Source organism: Orcinus orca, chromosome 12 (genome assembly GCF_937001465.1).
Source record: "Orcinus orca chromosome 12, mOrcOrc1.1, whole genome shotgun sequence".
NCBI lineage: Eukaryota > Metazoa > Chordata > Mammalia > Artiodactyla > Delphinidae > Orcinus > Orcinus orca.
The window spans coordinates 42,178,395-42,204,947 of record NC_064570.1 but is presented as its reverse complement, the minus strand read 5'-3'; the positions used below and the strand labels follow the sequence as shown (position 1 = coordinate 42,204,947).

Below are 26,553 nucleotides of genomic sequence, written 5' to 3'. Positions count from 1 at the left end.
ATAAAATTTTACAACTTTCCCATAATGACCTTGTATATCGTTTGTTAAATTCATTTCTTGATACTTTATCCTTTTTCTTCTCTTACCATCCTGTCTGGGACCCTTACTATAATATTGAATTTCACTGTTGACAGTGGGATTTCTTGTTTTGTTTTTGAATTTAAAATGAATCCTTTTAAAGATTCACTATGAAGTGTAAGATTTACTCTGTGGTAGAGATCTTTTACTGGATTAATAATCGTTCTGTTCTTAATTTTTATTCAAATCATAAACATGTTGAATTTTATCAAGTGCTTTTTTGCATCAATTAGTATCACCAAACATTTTCTTCTTTAATTTGTTATTGTGGCAAACAATTCTAATTTCTAGGTCAAAAAGTTGTAGGTGAGGCTTGTCTTTTATAAATTGTGTATAACAAGATTTTAAAAGATTTCTGTATGACTACTTCCTTACTTTCTGGTACTTCAAGATGCTTCAAGCCCATCTTATATTTTCCCTGCTCCAGCCCTAGAAGCAGCCATTTCTTCAAGGGTCCCTGGTTCTCTTTAATGGAGAATGGTATTTAGAAAGCAAGACTGGGTGCTACGTGTGCTCACTGCTATTGAGGTATTCTAGGCCCTCTCAGTAAACAGAGGTAGAAAGCATATATATATATATATATATATATATATATATATATATATATATCATGTCTATACTGTTCTTTAATTTCTATATTTGTGGTTCTAACTTCATGCGGGTGATGAGAAATTGTACCCAATATCCAGGCACAGATTTTGGTTTTAGTTTCTTGAGGACAAATCTACTCTTCATTACTCAGTGCTGCCAGCCTGCTTTCCATGATAAAAGCCAGTGAGCTGGGCTTCCCTGGTGGCGCAGTGGTTGAGAGTCCGCCTGCCGATGCAGGGGACATGGGTTCGTGCCCCGGTCCGGGAAGATCCCACATGCCGCGGAGCGGCTGGGCCCGTGAGCCATGGCCGCTGAGCCTGTGCGTCCGGAGCCTGTGCTCCACAACGGGAGAGGCCACAACAGTAAAAAAAAAAAGCCAGTGAGCAGAGTTTTTCTTTCACTGTTCCGTGGATGGACTGAGCTCTTCTTTCTGGCTTTTATCTTTAGGCAGGGAGCTCAGTCCCCACTAAACACAAGGTTTGCAGCCTCAGCCATACGCCTCTCTCAGGCACCAGATCCTACCCCCTTACCTCATGTCCCCTGACACTCTTCAGGACTATTTAGCTTTTGTCACCCCTTCAATTTTAAATTTCTTCATAGTTTCTGGTATCTGTGGGCATCTTTTGCTTACTTTGGAACTCTAGTAACTATAAGAAAAATATTTGATTTATTTTATCTAGCATTTTTATGTATTTGTGTTTATGTGTGTATATCTACACATTAGCTTCATCCACTGTATTGAATAGAAATTCTGTCTATTCACAGCTAAGGAAACAAACACCAAAAAGTTTGCGTGACCCAAGGTTACAGAGCGAGTTGGTAAGAAAACTGTGTGCATGCCCTTTTCTGGTATTTCCACTTTACTTTCCTGCTCTTGTGGTAACTGCAATTGTTTCAGAAAGTTTAAGCCTTTTCATATACGACTTTTCCTTTTCAAAAACGAATTCAGCTCTAAAAACTTCCAGAGTCCTACACTGTGATCAACTGCCCTTGAAATGTTGCCATAGAACTGATAGAGGAGAACAGAAGATCACAATAGACTTAGAACGGATTCCCCTTCATTTCCGGCAATGTGAAGTGTATTTAATTTACCAGCCTAATTCTGGAAGAGAATAGTCCTTGGCATCCACAAATACCTCTAAACTTGCAGAATATTAATTCAAATATTAGCCATATACACACTCATCAATTTGTTGGAATTTACAAAGAGAGTATTTATAGCTCAGCCTCTCATGTAAGGAATATTCAAAATGATTAGATTAAAATATCTAGATTTAAAGATGTAGGTCAAATTCTGGACTTTCTCTTGCTAAGGAAGAGAGGTTGGACATATCAAAATGGGAGTAAATGTTTGTTTTATGGCTCAGAGTTTGGAAGAAGAAAATTATCAAAATGCTCTCATTCCATTATGCCTTGTCTATTCTTCATTCTTGCATAGTCTTTGTAACAGTTGGTTGCCTATTTGTGGTTGTTTCATTACCCTTAAAAAGTAATAAGACTAATAAAAAAAAGTAATAATCCTGAGAAATTGTTTACCTAACAGAATATTCTCAAAATTAAAGCTCTTTACTGACAGAATGGATCATATAAAATAAGTTAACATTGTAAGTTTAATTCTAATTTTTTCTGAGAAACTAGTAAAGACAAAACAAACACAAACACAACAGCCCCCTTCTGCATTGTAACCACACTTTTCCATTGAAGCCAGATGAATTTTAGGTATAAAATGTGGCTGATACGACATTGCTCATATTATTTTTAAGCAAAAGAAATGACTCTATCAAAAATGCATCCTAAATAATTCACCACTGAGATGTGAGAATCACTTAACTAGATTTCTTTCCTTAACTCTGACATTCACATTAATGATGTTTAATGTTGATTAAAATTCAAGGATCAGTTATAGTTGGGTAAACCACAAAAGTTACTTTTTAAGCCCAAATTCTCCAAATTTTTGTAGTAAATATTACGTGTAATGGAGCTTTGGTATCTACTTGTGGACTGCTCAAAAGTAAATATCTTAAATTAGAAACATACCTGTATAGTTTGTGGGAAATTATTAAACCCTTTACAAATATGTATTATAATACAGTCACTGGAACTATATTTCAATGGATTTATTCTAAGAATCAAAGTGCGGTGTACAGCCAGGAGATTTTTTATTCATGGTCATTTGTTATGTCTAAACATCACAGTCTGATTAATGTTAGCTGGAGATAAAATAATTCCTTGTGTGTCAATATTTGTAGAATCTAAACTTTTCTTTTGCACAGGCTCAGCGGCTATGGCTCACGGGCCCAGCCGCTCTGCCGCATGTGGGATCTTCCCGGACCGGGGCACGAACCTGTGTCCCCTGCATCGGCAGGCGGACTCTCAACCACTGCGCCACCAGGGAAGCCCAAATCTAAACATTGTAACTCATCTACATAGTCTGGCAAATATTAATGAAAATTGCTATTGGACCTGATATAGTTGTTCTCTTTCTAGGAAAAACTCACGTAATTATGGAAGAGAGAGACCTCAAGTGCAAGATTCTTGGCTCTCATTGACTATAAGTTTTTTTTGTCTTTTCTATGAAAAGAGAAGGAGATATAAGTTAAATGAAGTATTAATTTATGTTAGTTGTTCCAAAGATGCTTATCCAGTAATCTCTGAGAAATAATTTGGAGGCCCAAGAACTGTATTTGGTAAATTGATATATTAAATTATCTCTCTGGAGTGTCATGGAATTCCAGTGGTTCAGATTATTTCCTTTACTTTGAGACTGAGGCGGCTTAGGTCCGTGGGTCTACTATTGAGAAGAGAGAGCCTTCTTTTCTGCTTTCATGCCTGCAGCAATTTATCGGTTCTTTACGTTCACATCTTTTCTGGAAAGAGCAAACCCATATGCTGTACAATCACTCTCTGTTCTAACAGTACACTCTTTTCCATTTTGATTCCCTCTTACCTGCTTTCAGAAATGTTTACAGCAGTTTATTAGAAAATAGCATCCATGGCCACAGCAGCCACCATTGTGAACAGGTCACTTTCCCTGGGCGTTTTCCGCTCTAGTGGGTCCACATGTGGTACCTGAGGTGATGCTGAACCGACAGCATCTTGGCGCACAGGGCAGACTGTACACACTACCCAGAGCCTCACACAGGGACCTGCTTTAGTGTTATTTTGCAGACACAAAATGTAATGTCCTTCAAAATAAAGGGGCAAAGTATTTCCATTGTTCTGTTTTACTCTTTGCCTTCTTTTGGTTCTCCCACATACGTGTATTTTCTCTAAGAAAAGAGGTAGCCATTTGATGCTTTGATTAATCCCGTAAGTCCCAACTGGGCTTCACTGAACAAAAAGCCTTTTCAAGAGGACAGTGGGAATGTTTTTCATTACTATTTCTGAAGAAAAAGAAAACTAACATAACAACATAATAGAGTGGTGTTTCTATAGCATTAAAGGTCTACGCATCTCTTTTACCCATTTCTTTCTGGAAGTTCTGAAAGCAGAATTTCTACTCCTGGTAGGGAGAAAACAATGTGGGGGGTGTGTGTGTGTGTGTGTGTGTGTGTGTGTGTGTGTGTTAAATAAATAAAATGAAACAGTTAAATAATTGGAGAAAAATTAAACCTCTTTTCATCCTCCCCACTCCCCTTTCCCTAAACATGTCCAGGCCAACCAACTGTGCTGAACACTCCAAGTGCATTTCCATAACCATCTCATTAGGCAGCAGAGCCAACATCTGGTTAAGCTCTTTTGTCAACCGGCAGGCATTTAGTACTTAAAAGAAATCCGTTTGAAAAGATTTGACTTTTCCCTCTTAAAAAATACCCCAATTATCTTTAAAATGATGGCACATTAGCAATTACAATTGTCCTCCCCCAATGGAATCCCTCCTGTCTTCTCTACAGGAACAGCGCTTTGTCTGCATTTGATTGGACTGCTCTAATGAGGTGGTCCTCCCACTGTCGCTTAGTTAGGCAACTGATCTCTGGCTTATCTATGTTTTCTAGCCTTTCTTGGCAAGTAAACAATGGTGACCTAGGAAGGAGCTTGACACTTTGACAAGATGATCACACTCTTTGATACTGGTGAAGCCCCACAGGGGAGAAAGCATATTTTATCTTTTGTGAAGTAAGCGGTGGCTGGGAGTGAGATCTTTAGATAGATTGATGCTCAGTTATGGTATTTAGTGGACAGTAGCAGGGTTGCTAAACACCCTGCAGAATGTGGGACAGTCTTACAAAAGGAAGAACTGTCCCATCTAGATGTTACAAGTGTCCCTGGAGAAAAACCCTGGGTCTAGTGTATACTGAGAAAGGAAGAACGTCCTAAGTCGTTCCCGAGTTTCCCATCTGACAGTTGCTCCCTGTGTCATATGAAGCCCCTGTTAGTCCCAGTTGCACCATGGGCCACCAGTTACCTTGCTTCTAGTCACTTTCTGACATTCCTGGACACAGTCCCTGTCAAAGAATGTTACTCCCTCTCCCTGGAACCAGTGTGAGAACCGACTCCACAGTGCCTCTCTGCTCCGCAATTCCACCAAGTTTTTATCTGATTCTACTGGGGTTTTGGCATAACCAAAGGAAAAGACATTGTGAATAGGAAAATGTTTAAAACTTTAGACTAAATATGACTTTCTCCATAGTATAAGGGGAAAAAAAGGGATGGAGTTAGTGATCTTGCTAACCCATTCTTAAGTCTGAGATGCTCCATTAGAACACCCTCTTTATCTCTGCCATGTGAATCCATTTTTCAGAAACTTTGTGCTCTACCCGTGGCATTATCTTGCTTCAGGATCCGTCACCTTCCTCAGCAGCATGTTTTCTGAAGTCTGGGTAAGCCTATCTAGAATTTTACATACATACACACACACACACACACACACACACACACACATATACATACTTACATATATACACATATATACACATATATATGTCTATAGTGTAGAACAGTGACAGTGTTGTGTAGTATATGTTGTATATCTAATATATATAGTATATACAATGTATACAGCATATGCTATACTACATATACTATTCTAAGTACATATATGTGTGTCTGTGTGTATGACATATACTAGAAGTTTAATCAAGGCTCATTGAATGAATGAATAAATGAATGAATGAAACAGATCCCCTCCCGTCTATTCTTGAAGTAAATCCTCTATTTTTGCTTAAGATAGTTAGATTTGGTTTCTGTTGCTTGAAGTTAATAATCCTGACTGAGAATTGGATGGTTATTTTTAAGAAACCTTATCTTTTGAGAAGAAGAATTCAACCCAAATCCATTATTTGCCAACCACAGAGTTTGTTAGTTTTCTCTGGCTCAACTCTGCTCTTGAGCTCTAGTTAAACGCCCTTCTTACACAGCTGGGTAATACTTCATTCCAACCTCATTTCAGACGTTTAGCAGGCTTTCTTCCATTGCAGTTCTGTTGAACTGACATGAGGTCTTCTCCTAACCCTGCTTTCCGACTTTCTAACACTCTGTGTAGATTGCATACTCAAGAACTTCAATCCTCATGCATGCTGTCATCAGCAATTCCTGACAGCCCTACCTTAAAATTTTATGAAGACTGGTCCTCCACATCTATCCCCTTTGATCTTTATATCCCTTCCCTCTTTGTGCCTGGTTGTCTTCTGGAAGTAACCATCTCTGTGTGACACTAGAAAGCGATTCTGAGGGAGAGGAGGGAGGAGAAGGGACTCTGACTTTCCCGGAAGCATCCCTCCCGGGGCAGATAGCAAGTTGCCCAGTCTTCTGACTGATGTTTTTCTGACTCAGTGATTAAACAGGGGGGACTAATAAAGTTGTCTTGCTCCCTATTATCATGTGGGTATCATACAGCTTCTCTGTGTAGTTAGTTTTATCTCTTGTACTCTTAGAGGAAATGCCTCTCAAATTCTGAGCATCAGCTGAGTATCATTTTTCGGTTGCAACCTCAGAAATGTATACATCCCTGTATGGTTCTTTACAAATATTTTAGTGGAAATTTGGGGAGATCAAGTTAGAGCTGAAACTAAAAGGTCCAAGGATTATTCATATACAAATTATATTTCAAATGTTTTTCTAAGGGCCTTTGTCCAAATATGACATATACGCTCATGTATGAGTCAAACTAGTACTTGCATTCATACATTTTGGATTTTAATACTGTGATTCTCTAAGTTGGAGACATAGTCTCGAGGTCTGAGTGTTGACTGTTGTCAGTGTTGGAACTCTGGTACCCTTAGCTCCGTTACAAATCCTTCTAGTCCTCAAGAAGGTGTTAAAAGTTTCAGTGGTAAGTTGTCAAAATACACCTGCTGCCTTGAGGCTCTCTATTCACTGTTGGGCCATTATTTCCAATGATGCTGTTGGCCTCGGCATGACTTTCAGAGTTTGTCTGGAGCCTTACTGATGGCAGCCACAACTTTCACTTTCCTCGCTGACGACTGCTCTTTGAGTGTTTCTACTGAGTTGGCCAAAAAGTTCGTTCGGGTTTCATCATAAGCTGTTATGAAAAACCCAATATATTCATTTAGATTTAAGCCCTTTGAATGTGGCAGGCATGCCCTATATTTTTGTAAGAAGCCTACAGACCACATACACATTCTGGTGTCCTGTGCAGAGGAGACACTTGATGGCTGTTGGTTTATTGATTACCATGACGGTGGAGGTTGTCATGTGTCAAGTGGCAGGCTCCCAGATTGGGAAACTGAATCTCAGCTCTACAAGTCATTAGAAAACCATGCTATGAATGGGGAAGGACTTTCCATATGTATTACATGTATTTATTGGCATTTTCTGTGTTTGTAGCCAGTATTTCCCATGTGCTCTCTCATTTAATTTACACTTTACTGCAGACATAATTATTACATTTTTCACTGACAGAAAAATTCAGGCTCAGAAGTGATTACATGGTCATAGTACAGAGAACAACAATAACACTTAGGAAATTCCAAGGGGTTTAGGAGCTGTGAGCCAGGAACCATGGCCAAAGACCAAATATATGAGAAATGTATTTCTTATAAATCACAATATCTCAGCCATTCACTGAATTTGTGAAGAGGTTATTTCAGGAAAAAGATACTGAGTTCGGTTTAGTGTTTTGGGTTCTAGATGTTTGTGGGATAAAAAAGTGAAGATGTGCAGTAGGCAGTAATCTATACTAGTCAGAAGCTCTGGAGAACCACTTTGTCCTGACAAATCATTTCAAAATGATTTGAAAGTCATTTGCATTTAGATGATAATTTAAGCCATAGAAATATACGAGATTGCCTAAGGAGAGGTTGTGGAGCAAAAGAGAGGAATTTAGGGCAGAGCCTCAAAGAACACATTTAAAGGACATACAGAGAAAAAGACTCCTGCAAGAGAAACAGAAGCATCAGTCAGAGAAAGAAAACCAAGAGTACAGAAACCAAAGGAAGAAAGTTTCAGGAGGGTCACCTGTGTTACATGGTTTATACGTTATACAAGAGTCAACAAAATAGAGACTGAGAAGTGTCTACAGGATTTAGCAACTAGGAGGTCCTCAGTAACTTTGGAAAAATCAGTTTCTGTGGAGTGGTGAATGGGAGCAGTTGGGTAGAAACCCGGCTGCATAAGAGTGATAAGTGAGTGTGAGGTTCGAAAAAGGAGAGAGCAAATGTAGACAACATGGTCAAGAAGTTTCCCAGTAAAGGAGATAAAATGCCTTTAACTAGAAGGCATTCCTCTGACAAACTCAGAGGTAATGTTATTGTTGTTGCTGTTGTTTTGGAAGGGAGAGATTTGAACAGGTCCAAATGCTTACTGTAAGGAGACAGTAGAGGGGAGAGTTTAAAATTGCAGGAGAGGCAGGTGTACTTGCTTGATCAAGTTCCTTGAGAAAGTGAGAGAACATAGGCTCCAGAGCACAGGTGATGCGAGTAGCCTTAGGAAAGGTGAGGGATACCTCTTCCATCGTGAAAGCTGAGAGGGAACAAAAGAGGTAAATTTGTAGGCTTGATTGTGGGAAGCTGAGGGAGTTCTCAACAGCCTCTGTTTTCTCTGTGAAGTAGGAGGCCAGTAACTGATGAAGGCGAAAGAAGAGGTAGTGGAGATGGTGGAGGTGATGGTTGGAGAATAGGATATTTTGATACACGTATTTTAGAAAGCACTCAGTTTTTTGTGATGATAAGGACCATGGGAGTGAAGGAAGAGCTGATGAAAAGATCATTGGAACTAAGGAACAGAGGAATCAAGGCATTTAGTAGGTCATTTATTTGAATGTTGAAACAAAAGTCGTCGTAGGAACAGGTAGAATGAGAAAGTGAGTCAGGGACTAAGATGATCAGTTAATGAGTGGTATTGGCAGCAGGTCAATAGGTGACAGCAATAAGGAGGGGTAGTAAGTTGTCAAGTGTGATGTCGTGAATTTCAAAGGAGATGTAGATTTTAAAGAAGTGTAAGGAGAAATGTTGTGAAAGAAGAAACAAGAAGCAAGAGGCTTCCTATCCTAGTTCTGGGACCAAAGCTAAGTAGAGTGTAAGAGAAAAAGCAGCACCCACCTGAAAGGGCTTCAAAGGGAGTGGAGTCGTAAGGGACATTCAGATTTCAATCAAGGCAAAGAAAGGTGAAGATGCTGAAGATGAAAAGAGTAGCTTTCTGATAACATATCATGAGTGTTAGAAGGCATAGAAAAAAGTTAAGGGTGTGGGAAAGTGGGAGATCAAGTCAGTTTAAAGATATATGGCTATCATCCTGGGGGTGATGGTTGATAACTCAGAAAGCTTGGGATTTTGAGAGTAACAATCAGAGATATGACGCATGAGCGGATCAGTCTCACAGGTGAAGTTGTATTCGTCAACAAAGATAAGGAGCCACTGGGGACCTGTCTTTGCTTGCAGCTGATGGTTGCTTGTTGCTAAGGAATAAGAAAGTTCCTCTCTTTTAGGCAGCCATTGGCATATAGATGATAATTAAAATCATGGGTATGATGAGCTTGTCTAGGGGGTGTAGAGTGACAAGGAAGTGGTCTAGAGACTGAGACTTGAGGAATTATGACATTTGATGGCTGGGTGTAGGAGAATGAGCTTACAGAGAAGACTAAGAAGGAGCCATCAGGTTAGAATAAGACTAGAAACGTGTGGGTCATGATGGGATACACTGGGAAAATTTGTTTTATACAGAAAGGATTAGTTAATATTGTCAAAGGCTAAGGTGAGGACTAAAAACCCCGTCGACTTTTATAACATGGAAATCGCTGATAATCTCAGCATGAGTTTTATGTGAAGTTCCTGGACAGAAGCCAGACTGATTGAGGAGTGAAGGAAAAGTGAGAAAAGTGGGATAATGAATCGGCAAGTTCAACAGTTTGGCTTTGAGAGGATGATGAGAAATGGGAGGGTGATGTGGGATCTAGAGAAGGTATCTTTTTTTGAAGATTGGAGAGACTTGAGTATGTTTGAATATCTACAGGACAAGGGAGATGTTTTATATATAGGAGGGAGAAGAGACCATTGATAATATGAGTAAAATTTCTAAGAAACTGAGAAGGAATGATAGAATTGCATTTCTTCTTAGAGAACACACCAAAAAAGGTTGGTTTGGAGGTCAAAGAGTAAAATTACAGAAGAAGTAGTCTCAGAGGTAAAGTTAGTAGCTTTTGTGTTTGATTCCTAAACCCAGATGTTTAGTCTTAGCCAATCATGGTATTGTCATCCTCTTTGCCTCCATAGTGTAGGACGGGTATGTGGCCCAATCATGGCCAATGACATGTAAGAGAGGTCTGTCCATGGGTTTCTGGAAGACATGGCTCCTTTCTTTTCTGGATGTTGGTGTATTTGGATCAGACACATAGAATTGCAATCTTCTGGCAACCCTGAAGTAACCAAGCTGATGGCAGAACCAACTCATTGAGGTTGGTAGAGAAAGATGGAAAGACTCTAGGTCTTTGGTAATATTCCTGAGACACTGTATTAACTAATTCTGGATCCTGCCCAACCCCTGGATTTCTCATTCTACGATACAATATATTTCCTATTGTGTGAGCCGATTTGAGCCAGGGGTTTCAGCTACTAGCAGTTGGATATGTCCTAACTAATGCAGTAGAATTAGTTGCTCTCAGGACAGAACTGACACAAGAATGCTAGCTGGCTTCTAAGGCTGGATAATACTCATTATTTTGAGATCTCACCAGAAATCTGTGGCCTTTATGCTGGTTCCACATAGAACATTGTGGCTTTTTGTTGTTGTTTTTGAATTGTATACACCTCAGTGCTGGGTGACAGAGACATTATTTTAGGATTGAATCAATACACAAGTAACTAGTGCTCACAGGGTCTAATGATCTTGCAAAGTCAGCTCTAACTAAATTAGCCCTGAGAAAAATTGCCCTTCAGTAAGGTTTTTGGCCTCTTTAAAATTTATTACCAAATAGAGAATATGGCATGTTCAAGTCTGAGTCACAAAATAAGAAACTGGAGTTAGGTACAAAATTAGGAGTTCACTTGGGTTTCTGAGTAAACAAAAATATCACAAATATATTTTCATGTATTTTTTGGGGAAGATTAAGTAGAAATGCTTTAAAAATAAAAAGAATTTATAAATAAAAGAGAAATTGTTATTGGGTTAGAGGTAGACTATTTGCCTTCTCACTATTTGACCAAGTAATGTTGAAAGATACCCAGTATGAGACAACTTATTCCCATTGACTTTAACAACTCACCGATGTTTACAAACCTAAGGGGAAAAAAAAATCTGCTATATCCAACTGAATGAATAAACTCAACCGTGTTTAATTTTTGATTTGTAAAGCGAAAAAAAATTGTTTACCATCTTCCTACCTTCCCCACTTTGCTGCCAGAAGATGTTAACTAGAAAATGATGTCTCACCATTTATTATATTCTATGATTTTATGTCAACCCAAAAGACAAGAAATTACTTGTTGAGTTGTAGCTGAATCTCTCTGTTGGGAAACTGAAGGTTTATCAGTGAGGAAAGGATAGGCATCTCCAGAGAATGGAAGCACAATTAGCAAATTAATGAATCTGTCTATAGATTTATTGTGACAATTATTTGTTAGCTCAACTAAGAAATTGTTGCAGCTCTTGATGGCGACCCCGTCTTTTCCCCCTTAGCTGCAATCTGCTTAGGAAGGTGCCTTGACAACACCAAGAATTCAATGGAGAAAAAAAAGTCAGAGTTATACTTCTGTATTTTCCCTTTCTTTAGAAAAAATGTTTATTTTTGTCAAATTTATATCTGTACATGGTTTAAAGAGTCGATCCTACAGCTTTGTTAAGCAAAACAGTGGTGCCTCTCCCCACCTCTCCACCATTTTCCCCTTCACCACAAGCAATCACTTTCCACTGTCTTAGCTGATTCTCTTATTGATCAAGATGCAGTGTCTGCATTGTTATGGCTCAGCAAACACAATTTGGAGTTTAGACAATTAGTGAACTGTGATTACTTTTCACCTCAGGCCTGAACAGCTCTCAGTTATCACTGGAGTTCATAAGTACCATTTTTTGAAATTTTCTTTTTCACTTGTTGTTAAGACCTACCCATTCTACTCTTTTTCCCTTTCCCCTCTCCACAAGTTTCCCACCAGCTTTGTTTTCTTCTCTCCTGCGTGAATTCAATTAAGTGAATGAAACTCCGAAGCTCTATCATTCTAGATGCCATGCGTTTAGTAGTGTCTGTTGTGTAGATTCAACCAGACTTAGGAGAGAAAGAAAAAGAGTGAGAGAATGGCACGGGGAAAGTACATGGGCACTGGGTATTTGCAGTAGTACATGCAATTCCAGACAACTGTTGAGCAATTTGGAGAGAATCATCCATCACTTCTGAAGCATAACTTTGAAGCTTTAATTGGATAAACACACAGGTGTGGTCTATGCTAAACAGATTGGTCATAATGCCTGGTGACTGAGGTCTGAATCACAGACCAAAGTCTACTCTTCCTTACACGAGTGAAAGTGTCTTCAAAATCAGCAACATCAGAGAAAGTGTTGCTGAGATTCAACTTCTGCTCCCTAAAGGAATTCAACAGTGCTAGTGTGTGTCTTAAGTGAGGTTTGGATGATGTAAGGGGAAGAGTAGAATGGAAATTTTGCAGTAGTGATGTGCCCATAACCACAACTGGTCAGAGAGGTAAACTGAGCAGTCAAGTATGACCCTGGCATCCACATGCCACTATTAAAAACTCCAGCCGACAGCCTTCATCCCTTGAGGCCAAAGAGGCAGCTGGGGGGAAAAAGGGAAATAGGCCTTCCCCTCATCTTTTCTGTTTAATTCCATTCAGACACACCACTTGACCTTTGCGCTTTTAATACCTGTTTCTCTGTCTCTCAAACGCAATTCAGCTCCTTTTTAGGAGATGCTCATGAAACACAGAATTGGAGGATAAGAAGGGAACTGCTGTTGTATCCCCTTTACCATAATGAATAATAAAAACATGGTGCTCGAGACTGCTTTTGGGTCTTTTCTTAATAGCGAGATTGAAATTCTACATCTCTCATCCTGTTCTCTCCCATCTTGGTTTTCTCCCTTCCTGATTCAGCGGAGATTTAGATCATTTGCATTCAGTGGTCCCTCTAGAGGAATGACCATGTGAAAATGCTGACATTGAAGTGCAGACACAGCACTTGTGACGTGCCAAAAACATTGAAATGGAAGCAAGCCAAATGTGAAGGAAGAGGGCACTGAAGCAAACGTTCAAGGCAGACACCTGAAATTACCATAAATGTTGTTTTAATAGAGAGACTCCAACCATGATTTGTTGTCAGGTTCAGCTGAAGTGCATTTCATTCATCTCCTACATTTGGTGGGTCCTCCAAGGGCAAACTCATTATGAACTATTAGAATCTTAATGCCCATGAGGTTACAAACCTTGATCCTATTCGTAACAATTCTTCAGAGCATCCTGTACAAATCTGAGGTGGAAAAATATGAGAATGATTGCTGAGAAAGAATGGGACAGTGTGTGAATTATAAAGGGGAAAATGTTCTAATTTGAATTAATTTTGGTAGAAAAAGACTTCAGGGATATTTCAGGTGGTAACTGGGTTTTAATAAATTGAAACATAGATTGGAGAGTGTTTTTGGATAGCTGTTTCCTCACATGTTCAATGATTAAAAAAAAAAAAGTGCTCCCAATCTTGTTAAAGGAATGGTAACTTACTTCTTAACCAAAAAAAATGAATCTCATCTTCTTTTTATCCTCCCGTCTCCCTTTTCCCCTCTGTTAATCAGACAGCCCATCCCTTTTTTCAGTGTTGCTTTCTCCTCAACCCCCTTCTCTGTGGCACATCCTATCACCAGTATTTTTTTTTTTTTTTTTTTTGCGGTACGCGGGCCTCTCACTGCTGTGGCCTCTGCCGTTGCGGAGCACAGGCTCCGGACGCGCAGGCTCAGCGGCCATGGCTCACGGGCCCAGCCCCTCCGCGGCATGTGGGATCTTCCCGGACCGAGGCACGAACCCGGGTTCCCTGCATTGGCAGGCGGACTCTCAACCACTGCGCCACCAGGGAAGCCCTCACTAGTATTTTTTATTTGCTGGTTTCCAGTGCATTTGCATTCAGTGGTGGTATCAGCTTGCTTTTCTGTAGATATACTTACCTATTAAACATATACAGGGCAAATAATTCCACATACTGCACTGAAATGGAAAAAAATGTTAAATGTGTATCATTTTTCACTATAGGATCTCTATCCAGGCAGTCTAGATAAAGAAAAACGTGAAAAATCTCTCTCTCTTAGGAGTCAACTATTAACTGGGATCTAGATCAATAGGTCTGAGAGATGCCTGGGACAGAGAATCAGTTTCCTTTGGTGGCAATATCGTGTTCAGGTCTAAGATTTCTGAGCCAGATACACAGGGGTTTTCCCTTTTGAGAGTGGAGATCTGTGGTAGTAGCGCCACTGAAGAAGCTGTCAGGGCCCCCTGCTGGGTGGTTTCCCTCATTTAACTCTTACAGCACCGCAGGGAGAGAGACAGTAGTCCCGCTGCACAAAGGAGAATTCAAGTAAATTGTTTAGGGAGTCTCTGCTAATAAGTTTTAGAGGCACGATTGGAACTCAAATCTGCCTACATTCCCTTCACAGTGTTACGAAACCGAGACGTTGAGTTGGTCTGATATGCTTTTTCCAGTCCCCAGAATGAATTGTTTGTGAGAAGTTGTTTCTCCTCCAGTTTCTTCCAGGCCCGTTATAGTGACTGTAGGTGTAATATTTAGGATACTCGAGTTTGGCTTTGTAATCCAGGGCCGGCGCCCATTCTCAGCATCCTGTCGTTGTCCCGGGAAAGTGGTGCTAGCTTCCGCAGCATCTCGGCAGGAGAGGGGAGTTCCCTCTAACTAAAGAGGGAGGATCTATTTTCAACCTCACGAGCGGGGGGGGGGGGAACCCACAAACAGACAAACAACAACAACCCCCAAAGAAAACAATCACAGCAACCCAGACCGTGGGCCTCTGGTGGACTGGGGACGGGAGGGTCGCGGCATCGAGGCACCTCGGGAGCGCCCTCTGGCGAGAACAGAGCGCGCGTCCCCCGCCCGGCCCCCCTTCGCCGCCGGCGCTGCGCCCCCGCCAGGCTCTTTGGGTTCACTCTCGGTCTCTCACTCCGTGAGACACAGACGGCAGCTTTCCGAGCGAGCGGGGGAACGGCTGAGGCGGCGCCAGCGCCACTGCCGCCGCTCGCCCCGAGAAGACCTGGGCACCGGGAGAGAAGCCAAGGCCCGGAGCCCCATCCCCTCTCTCCTCTGGGGTCTCCTAAGCCGACCGGCCGCTCGGCGCCCCCGCGCGACACCCTTCACGGCCACCTCGCGGGGCGTGCCGGGACTTGAGGACGCGGCTCGGGAAGAGCTGGGGCAGGAGGCGGCGGCGGCGGCGGAGCGAGGGTGCGCACACTGGGACTGGAGAGGTGTGAGTGGCGGGCTGGGCGGCGGCGGCGGCGGCCGTAGCCGCGGGTGCCTCCCCGCCTCGCCGCTTGGCAGGCAGCACCGCCTCCCCGGGCCGCGGCCGCCCGGCAGAGTCCTCCGCGCGTTCCCGGGCCCGGAGCCGGCGCACGATGCGCCCAGCAGCGTTCTGATCGCCGCTGCGCCGCCGCCTCCGCCGCGATGATTCCCCCCGAGCCGCAGCAGCAGCAGCTGCAGCCGCCGCCGCCGGCCCCGCCGAACCATGTGGTGACCACCATCGAGAACCTGCCGGCCGAGGGCAGCGGCGGCGGCGGAAGCCTGTCCGCCTCCTCCCGGGCCGGCGTGCGCCAGAGGATCCGCAAAGTGCTGAACAGGTGAGCGGCGGCGGGGGCACGGGGCTGCGGCTGCGGGCGCCCGGCCCGGGGACCCCTCCATCCCCCGGGCGGCCCGGAGGCCCTTTGGGACGGACGGAGTCGCGTCTGGGGAGACTGAGGAGAGCGGGCGACGACGCGCCCCGCGCTGGCGGAGAGGCCGCAGCAGCTTTGTCCCGGAGCGGGGAGCCCCGGAGCGCCCGGGCGCCGGCTGGTCCGAGGCGGGAGTTCGGGGAGAGGCGGGGTTCTGCCAGCCTGGCTGCTGTGTGTCCGCGCTCACACCCTCGCACACGCGTGTCGCCTCGCGTCCCTCTCCCACTCGGGCTCCAGCTTTGCGCTCGGGGGCCAGAGCGGACCTGGGGGTGGCCGGGGAGGAGGCGGGAAGGCGCAGAGCTGCGGGGATGGCGTGGAAGTCGCCGGCCTCGCGCTCCGCCCGGAGGTATCCCAGCCCCTCGCCGGGAGATGGGGTAATGGAGACAGACCCGGCGGGCGGCGCGGGGACCCACTTCTCCCGCCCTGCGCTCCAGTTGCGGCTCCGACTCTTTCTGGCTGGGAGCGGGGATGGGAAGGCTACAGGCCTGGGTCAGACCCAGGCAAAGTGCAGAAATGTTGCGGGAAGGGTATGAGGAGGAGGCTCCTGGCTGTGTCGAAGCCAGAGGAGGCGAACGCTGGTGGCCGGCGCCTCCAGTGCTGGAATCTGCGCAGTGGATGGATCAAGGACGAGGCGTTTAGGATGAGAACCCGGGTTGATGTGAGATGGGGCCCCCCCTGGCGCCCCTGAGTCGGCCGTGATGCGAAAGGGACTTTTTCTACTAAAGTAACTTGAAATGGTTGAAGAGCTGACACTTAAAAATCAAATAGAGAACTGGTTGTGTGTGTTTTTATTTGGGTGCGTGTGTGCCTTTCGATGCATCTGTTGGGGGTAGCTCTTAAGGTTGCTCTGTGCGTACAGGTTTCTGTGTGGCACTCTTTTGGGGTAGCCGAGATTCCCCCCAGGGATTCACCTCGAGCTCTTTGGGGCTGAAAGCTCTAGTGGGAGCACAAAATACGTACAGAAATAGAAGCTTGAAAAGCTCCTTATTTTCGGAGTATGGTTTAATTTAGTCATATGAAATCCCAAACCATTCAGGAGTCTTCACCTGTGAAGACTTAACGTATATTAGCTTACTTGTGGGTACTTCCATGTGTTTCCATTTATTATCAAACGAGAAGAAATTCACTCTGAAGTGAGACAGGAGTTGGTAATAGAAACTCAAGCCCTTTACTTCCCTTTGATTTGTAGCTTAGAATAACACCTTCCAAAATATTACATATTACATCTAAAAAAGATAATGAGCAGAATAAATCAAGAAGATGCTGGCTCAGTACCTATTCTGTGGGCTTCCTATCCTTTCTGAATACCTGTGATGTTTTTGAATTGTAAATGACTTGGCATTGGCTGTTTAAATTTTTATGCAGAATATGTTAATTATTAATTTCCCTCATCAAGCTGAGAAAAAACTGGTGCTATTGTTCATTTATCTTTGCTTGATTGTAAGTTATTATTGACTCTGTGCAGGTTATTTCTTGATGTTTCGTGGATCTTAGAGTCCAGAATAACAAGAGCACTGAGGTGGGAGCTGAGGGGCTTGGTCTGTCATCATTCCTCTGCTGCTGACTTGCCACATGGCTTGGGGCAGAGCTGTTCATCTCCATGGCTCTTGGTTTCTTCATTTGTAAAATGTGTTTTGTACTTGTCTTACCTCTCTTATCATGGTTTCGAGAAATAGACTTGGGAAAGTATAAAGCTTTACACGAATTCATTATTCAACCGAATTCTGTTGTCTAAGGGAGGGCAGTGGGAATATCGTACACAAGTTAATTGAAGTCATGGTACATCATGGGGAGAATGTTGTATTTTACTAGCCTTCAGTGATCTGTGACATGAGTTTTATAGAGGAGGAACTTAGACTGAAAGGTTGGGTCCATGACATTTCCTGGCAGATACATCTGTGAATGGAACCCTAGGGTTATAGCCTTCAGATTTCAACTGAAACATTTGGTTGTCTTTCAAAGATCTTCAGAATTTTCAGTGTAATATTTTGTATTAAGTAGATGATCTTTCCTTAGCCTTAAAGGATAAGAAGAAAATATTTCTTTGGAGCAGGAGCGCCTTTGGTAAGGAGACTGAAAAAAATCAGAATAAGTGTAAAAATCCTGGTGGAGTAATTTCGTTAGCATGCTGATGGGCTTGGCTTTTGCTCCATGATTATGTCAACAGGAGACAGCACTAGTTGTGGCTGTTGAATGGTTGGGCTCTGTGTAAAAGCAAGAGGTGGGGGGCGGGAGTGGAATTTTCGAGTTTCTGTGCCAGCACTTAGGTGTGGCTCCCCTCTGGTCTGAACCCTCCAGGTATCTTGGACTAGGCAGTAATGGCTTTAAGGCTGGCCCATTGGGTGCCATATCATAAGCATCTTTGTTCATTTTCTAAAAGCTAAAGATCCCTTTTTGCTTCTTTGTCTTCTTTTCCTCTTCCTCTTTCCTTAATACTTCTATTTCCTTCACCTACGTTGCCCTATCAACTAACTGTCTTCTGGACAATTTTCCTTTCATCTACCTCTGGCATGCAGCAACTTAGTTGCTAGCAGAAAGTGAGGTTGGAAATCTGGAAGTTTGGAGCCAATATGAAAAATATCCCTCTAACTTTTGGCGTGCAGATATACTGTTGGCAGCGTTCTAGTGCTGTGAGCTGGCCAGTAGAGTCTCTTCAGTGACTGAGTGGGGCATTGCACCACTGTTAGGTACTCTGAGCATCCCACTGGGCCAGAGGGGCGGTGCTGAGAGACTGAGGATGGTGCCCTGGGACGAGGAGTGTCAGACTGTGAGCACCACAAGCCTGGTGAACTGCCTGCCACTGGTCACAGCCTGTAACAGTAGCTACCTGCCAACCCAGAGGAAGAAATGCCAGCACATATGCTGTCTGTATCCTGCCTACCGAGGGATAGGTAAAGGGAGAAGTACTGATTAATAATTAAACGTACTGTCTTTCAAGAAGCTTAGAATGAAAATGCAGTGTTACCTTAATGCAATCTGCCTTACATTGTCCTGCATCATTTTATTTCCTCAGTATATCTCCATATCCTTTCCCCTTTCTTTAAAGGCTTATTGAGTTGGATGGTTGCATTTTTTGTATGACAAATAGGGCATCTCACTGATTGACTACTCCCTGTAGAACAATTAGAGTAGAATATAATAGTATCCATGATTTTGGTGAAAGAGGAGGTGCTAGATAATTATTTTTACCAGTTAATGGGATGTGTCACATTCTTCTCCCCTGTCCTGTTCAAAATTGTTTTGGCAGTGTGATGCAAGAAGTACAAGATGATTTAGATGCTGGGATAATTGTTACTTCTTTAATTCCCAAAGATTTAGAATAATGTCTTGGTTCAAAGAAGGAAAAAATTATGGCAAACTCCTCTTCCCTTATTTCTTGAGTGTGAGATAGTATTTATTACCCTGCCACAGGCAAGCAAGATATGACAAAAAAGAAAATACTTCAAGGGCAACAGTTGATGACCCTCTCACAGAAACTGCTGATACTAGTAGATTTCTTAGAAACATATAGGAGTAGATACTAATCTATGTAGTATCTGAAGATTTTCTGCTCTAAAATGATTTCATTATGAAATGTTTGTGAAAAACGAGTGATAGCTTGTTTTATGTTTTGCATGTGTGCGATTTTATTTATCTTTTCCCACTTGAATATTAGTTTCAGATCTTAATAAAAATAACCATGAATTTCAAGTTTTGACCCAGTTTCTTCCCAATGAGAGGTGCATTGGGTTGTTTCAAGTTATAAAGGCATTTCTGCCTTTTTCTGTCTTGTGGTGGGGATGTTTAATCATTGGAATGGAACCACGAGTGTGACTCTGGGTCATCCATCCATTTGATTTGAAACTAGCTGATTTCTAACTTACATTTTGATTTATTTCATTAATTTTCAAATTTATGAAACTTTTTTGAATTGAAAACTAAAAAGCATTAAGGAAGATACATAGGAGAGTTGGTAGCAAGCCTACATAAAATCGATATCCATGTGGGAAGTTACCATATGTGATGGGACAGTATGTATATATAGCTTTTCTGAGTTATTAAGTAAGGCAGAGAGAACATGGTGAACCAACAGAAGGGCTGCCAGGAACAGAGTTATGCTTGTACTATTAGGTACAGTTGATGAAGACATCTGTTATCATTTAGGTGATCCTTTTTTATCAAATGGGATGACTTTTGTTAAAAAATTGATAGTGAGGCTCTTCCTCAAGCTACTCCTTCTAACAGATGTCAGAATGAAAGGGGAAGACCAACCAGTAATGAGGATAATTGATACAGAATATTCCAAATGGAACAGCATGGTGTGATTAAAAACAGACATTTCTAAGATTAGTAGTAAACAAAAGATGTCTGAAGGACACATTTATTTTTAACTAAAGGACAAAATTATAAAACTGGAAGATCATCCAGTATATTTTTTTGCATGGAGCTTGGAAAACTGAATGTTCATATTAAGGAATATTTGGTTTACCTTGGATAAAGTGGTGCATTTCCAAGGAACTAACGTGTAAGAAAATGGACCTATCTTCATGTAATTTTTCTTTGACCTTTTACTCTCGCAAGGTCCTTCAGTGCCTCCGGACCATAATAAAAGATGTCTGTTTTTACTGTGCACTGCTATAGATGTAGACAATATGGCAAATTGAGTTGGCTGCCCATATAGTTCTAAAGTTACTTAATGCAAGAGCTGATTTATTATTTAATTGCCGTTTCTCATAAAAATAGAATACAGCATGTGAAAGTACCACCACCAGGTTTTAGTTTAGCTTTCTCATTCATTTGAGTTCAGGCCAATGAGCATTCACTGAACCTTGTTCAAACACATTAATTCTTGATTATGTTTCTAGAAAAGTATACTTAGAGGAAGTCAAATGCCAATAGATACATGGAAAAATACCCCATACTATTTGGCATATTTCTTGACTGTGACATGAACATCTACATGTATACATTCATTTATTCTTTTTTTTTACTTTAAACTTTTGAATTTTATTTTATTTATTTTTTTATACAGCAGGTTCTTATTAGTTATCCATTTTATACATGTTAGTGTATATATGTAAGGTCTGAAACCACATAACATAAACTTTACCATCTTAAGCATTTTAAGTGTACAGTATAGTAGTGCTAGCTGTATGCACGTCGTTATGCAGCAGACCTCTAGAATTTTTTTAATCTTGCAAAACTGAAACTCTTTGTCCATTGAACAATAACTCCTCTTTTCCCTTCCCCACTGACCCTGGCAACCACCATTCTATCTTCTGTTTCTAAGAGTTTGATTATTGTAGATACCTCATATAAATGGAATCATGCAGTGTTTGTCTTTTTGTAATTGGTTTATTTTATTTAGCATAATGTCCTCAAGGTTCATTCACATTGTCACAAGTGGCAGAATTTCCTAAGGCTAAATAATATTCCATTATGTGTGTGTGTGTGTGTGTGTGTGTGTGTGTGTGTGTAAGTAATACCACATTTCCTTTATCCATTCACTTATTGCTGGACATTTAGGTTACTTCCATCTCTTGGGTCTTGTGAATAAAGCTGCAATGAAAATGAATGTGCAAATGTCTCCTCAAGATCCTGTTTTCAGTTTTTTTAGGCTATATAACCAGAATTGGGATTGCTGAATCATATGTTCTATTTTTAATTTTTTGAGGAACCTCCATACCATTTTTCATAGCAGTGGTACCATTTTGCGTTTTCACCAACAGTGCACAAGGGTTCCAGTATCTCTACATCCTGCTAACACTGTGTTTGTTTGTTTTTGATAGCAGCCATCCTAATGGGTGTGAAGTGATATCTCATTGTGGTTTTGATTTGCATTTCCCTAATAATCACTGATTTTGAGCATCTTTTCATATACTCGTTGGCCATTTGTATATCTTCTTTGAAGAAATGTCTATTCAAATCCTTTGCTCATTTTACAATTGGATTGTTTGGTTTTGTTGTTGCTGTTGAGTGGTAGGACTTCTTTATAAATTCTGGATATTAACCCCTTATCAGATATATGATTTGCAAGCATTTTCTTCCATTCCAGTGGTTGTTTTTTCACTCTGTTGATTGTTTCTATATTCATTTGTTCCTAATCACTTTCTGTGTGCTGAGTCCTCTTCTGGAGGACACATACATAGCAAAACGTTATTCTTGGCTTGAAGGACCTCAAAATCTAACTGGGTAGCTTGGCATATGTACTGCTATTGAGAGTGAATGATTATAATCTGTAATCTGAATTTTTATGCATAATGCTTAATTGTATGCTTCTAAATATCTAGATGCTAGAATCATATAAATAAGTTGTCCTGTGTTTTGTTTAAGTATATTATTATTAAACTTTTTAAAATATTGTTTTCTGCTAGATTTAAATTTTCAACTCTCAAGAAAATTTACCTATGTGACTGTGATGTTAAAAAATACCTTACATACCATTTTACAAGTTCTGATATTATGAACCATCAATTCATGCCCTTTTAACAAATTAATTAGGGAAAGCTAGTACAACTGAATACACATTTAAAGGAGGCTAAACATAAAAAGAAACGAAATCGAGTTATTTGTAGTGGGGTGGATGGACCTAGAGACTGTCACACAGAGTGAAGTAAGTCAGAAAGAGAAAAACAAACACCATATGCTAACACATATACATGGACTCTAAAAAAAAATGGTTCTGTTGAACCTAGGGGCAGGACAAGAATAAAGACGCAGGCGCAGAGAATGGACTTGAGGACATGGGGGTGGGGGGGAGGGTAAGCTGGGACGAAGTGAGAGAGAGCATTGACATATATACACTACCAAATGTAAAATAGATAACTAGTGGGAAGCAGCTGCATGGCACAGGGAGATCAGCTCGGTGCTTTGTGACCACCTAGAGGGGTGGCATAGGGAGGGTGGGAGGGAGATGCAAGAGGGATGGAGTATGAGGATATATGTATACATATAGCTGATTCACTTTGTTATAAAGCAGAAACTAACACACCATTGTAAAGCAATTATACTCCAATAAAGATGTAAAAAAAAAAATAAAGGAGGCTAAAAACGAAAACATGCTAATTATATCCAGATTTAGAGTGACAGGGCTACAATTCCTAATCATTCCTGGCTTGGAGATAGTACAAGGTACTGATCCATTGTGTAAGACAAATACTTCACTGGTTTCTCTTTTCCTCGTCCACTCATTCATTCAATCAGTCAGTCATTTATTCAATGAGTATTTATTAAGTGTTTACTATATGTTGGACACTGCTGGATCATAGTGGTGAACCAGACAGTCATGGGGCTGACGTGGACCCTTGAGTGCCATTGGCGGAGTTTCTAACTGTTATTACCCTTTCAATATAATCTATCAAGGGGACAATTTAAGTAAAGTAGAAATAAAGATAACATACATCAAAATGATTAGATTTTCAAGCTGATCTAACAGACATGCAGAAAAAAGCCCCATAATTTAGCTGTTTCACCTGTAAGAAAACTACTCAAGAGGAAGACTGAACCCATAATAAAATTACTTGGAGTTTACACATAGGTAAGAGGCAGATCTTTCTTGAGGAATACAATACAATTTGTTTCACTTAGGACTTTAAACAAAGGAGGAATAGCCATTAATGTTCATCTACTTTCAGAGTGTTAGAAGAAAAAGTGCCATTTCAGGGCGAGCCTATCAAGGTCATTGCCATATAACCCAAGAGAATAGAGTTTCCTGAAAATATCAACATTCTGACAGTGCATACACAACTTTGAGGGAGCTTGGGGACATGTTTGTGCACTGCAGGTAAGAGAGATTGAGGGTGATTTGGAAGGACTTGATTGCTTTACTATGTAATTTGATACAACCTATGAGTGTTTGAATTAAAATGAGCATTTAGACAGTAGCTCAAATTCTTAAATTTTATATTATAAAGCATACATTTTATATTATAAAATTTTACATCATATGTTATTCTCATAATAATCTTTTTATAGATGTGGAAACCAATTTTTTTTTTTTTAGTGTTTCTTTATTTGGCTTTACCGGGTCTTTGTTGCAGCATGTGGGATCTTTTTACTTGTGACATGCGGGATCTAGTTCCTTGACCAGGGATCGAACCCCAGCTCCCTGCATTGGGAGTGTGGAGTCTTAACCACTGGACCACCAGGGAAGTCCCATGGAAACCAATTTTTATGGTAACACAGCTAAGTGCTTTTATAAGACTACAGAGGAAGGAGAGACTAGGCTGGAGACAGGGTAGGAGGGTTTAGGGATGGCATTTGTCCTTGGCATTGGAAGATGGGGTCTTAGGTTGGGCTGCTATAACAAAATATCATAGACTGGGCAGCTTAAACAACAGACATTTATTTTTTACAGTTCTGCAGGCTGGAAAGTCTGAGATCAGAGCGCTGGCAGATTGCATGTCTGGTGAGGGCCTTCTTGACTTGCAGACAGCTGTCTTGTACCCACACATGGTGGAGGGAGAGAGTGAGAGTGAAAGAGAGTGAAAGGGAGAGAGAGATCTCCTTTCCCATCTTGTAAGGATACTAATTTCATAATGAGGACGTCACCCTCACGACCTCATCTAAATCTAACACCTCCAAAGGTTCCACCTCCAAATACTATTACACTGGGGAGTTAGGCTTTAACACATGAATTTTGGCGGGGACATAAACATGTGATCTGTAGCAGATGGGTAGGATAGGAACACGTGCAAGAAGGGAGATGACAGAAAGGATGAACCAAATATAGAGTAAGAGACTGGAGGAGGATTAAATGACCAGTTTGACAATATTATATGTAGGTAAAAAGGCAGTAGAGTGAAGTAAGGCTAGAATTGCAGGATGGAGTCAGATAATGGAAAGCCTTAGACACTCTAATATGAGTTAGACTGTGGGTTATTATTTTTGCAGGTTATTGAGTAGAGAAAGGACTTGATCAGAGATCTGCCCGAACATTATATTTTGGACAAAGTCTGTAGGAGAGATGGACAGAGGATGGACTAGGGTTTAGGGGTCAGTTAGGTGGCTACTGTAGCTGTATAGGGGAGTTGAGACAGGAGTCTAAATGGGATGGAGGCGGCCAGGTTGGAGAGGGAAGTGCTGTAATTTGAGCAGAGTGTGGACCAGGGTCAGAGAGAGGAAGATTAGATTATTTTTGAGAAGGTACTCAATGATGTCTGCAACATAGTGGGTGGTTAATACTTGTTTGCTGAAAGGTTATAAACTTGCTACAAGGAAGGGATCTGCTCGCTAGGGCAGAAGAGACCTAGGGTGTTACCTGAACTAGACAGGCAGCTGGAGGACCTTAGCCAGCTACTCAGTTGTCTGTGGACCTGTGCTGATTCAGATTGTGTAACCAGCCTGTGAGAAGAACAGAGATCAAGAGTAAGCATTAGAAATAGCTATAGCAACTTGACAGAGTACTTTTATGTTTTTTTTCCTAATATTAAAATATTGGGTCATGTATTTTAATTTTTGTTTTTTTGCCATTTTATTTTTCTAGTAGTTGATTTTTTGAATTGTATTTTACAAAAGAATTGTCTTCAGTGAGTTGAAAAAAAAGAACCAATATCTTATAACAGATAGTTTGAGAAGCGCTGGTCCCAGTCCAGTATCCAAGAGGGAGCAACAGCGAGTCTGGATTCTGGAAGTGCATCTAATCATGGGGTAGGTAGGGGGTCCTCACGGTGGCAGCATTTGGCTGATGCTAGTCATGGCCCTGGAAATCTGTACATCCCAGCTGGCAATGTGGAGGCAGCAGGTTAGACCTGACAGTAGCTACATTAAGTATCAAGGACTCAACCCAACAGGCTAGGTTGGGGCTCCCACCTTAAAGGGATCCCCTGGAATGTTAGGCGGGGAAGCTCTTTAGCGATGAGAAGGGGTACAGCGCAGCATCGCAGTTCTGTGGAATGGGGTATAAGTGGAGAGTGCTATTTTTCAAGGATCTTAAAGAGAGTAGATTCTAGGTCTGAGTGCAGAAAGGAGGGTCAGGGTTACAGGGGGGGCTCAGCATGAGCAGCAGGACCACTGGCATGGCTCTACTTCAAGCTCTGCGGAGCATAGAGTAGGGACTCTTCAGCCATTCAGCACCATAATTACTGAGCCAGGTAAGAGGCACCATCTAGATATTGGGGAAACTGCAGGGAACAGGGCATAAAGGGCCTCCACTCTCCTGGAGACTATGTTCTAGTTGGGGGCGGGCAATAAATGCATACATAAGACAGATACCTCATTGTGCTAAATACTCTCCAGAGAATTAAAGTGGGGCGATGTGACAGAGAGGTAACGGGTGGTACTTTCACTTGAGTGGTCGGAAGAGGCCTCTCCCCGTCTGGTAACATTGAAGCTAAGATTGGAACGACTAAAAGGAACCGGTTACTTGAGGGTCAGGAGGCAGTGCATTCCAGGTGGGGATGCTGAGATGAAACAAGCAGCAGCGTGACTGAAAGTGAGGGAGTGCAAGAAGGAGGGGAGCATGGGAGGGGGGAGATCACGGGCTGGGGTGGGGTGGGGGGAGGCAGGCGTGAGGTCTTTTCGGGCCCCATAGGCCGGGAGAAGAACTTGTGTTTTATCCTCAGTGGGATGGGGGAGCAACTGAAAGGTTTTA

The 26,553-nt window shown here is 41.8% G+C and overlaps 1 protein-coding gene across 1 annotated transcript in view; it reads left to right on the top strand.

Moving 5' to 3' along the window:
- Positions 1 to 15,687: 15,687 nt before the first annotated feature.
- The window catches only part of SLC35F1 (solute carrier family 35 member F1), a 422,996-nt gene continuing 412,130 nt past the window's right edge, over positions 15,688 to 26,553 (top strand). Inside the window, exon 1 of the mRNA XM_004264677.3 lies at positions 15,688 to 15,893. Coding sequence (XP_004264725.1) covers positions 15,721 to 15,893 — 173 coding nt within the window. The 5' untranslated portion in view covers positions 15,688 to 15,720. The remainder of the gene's footprint in view (positions 15,894 to 26,553) is intronic.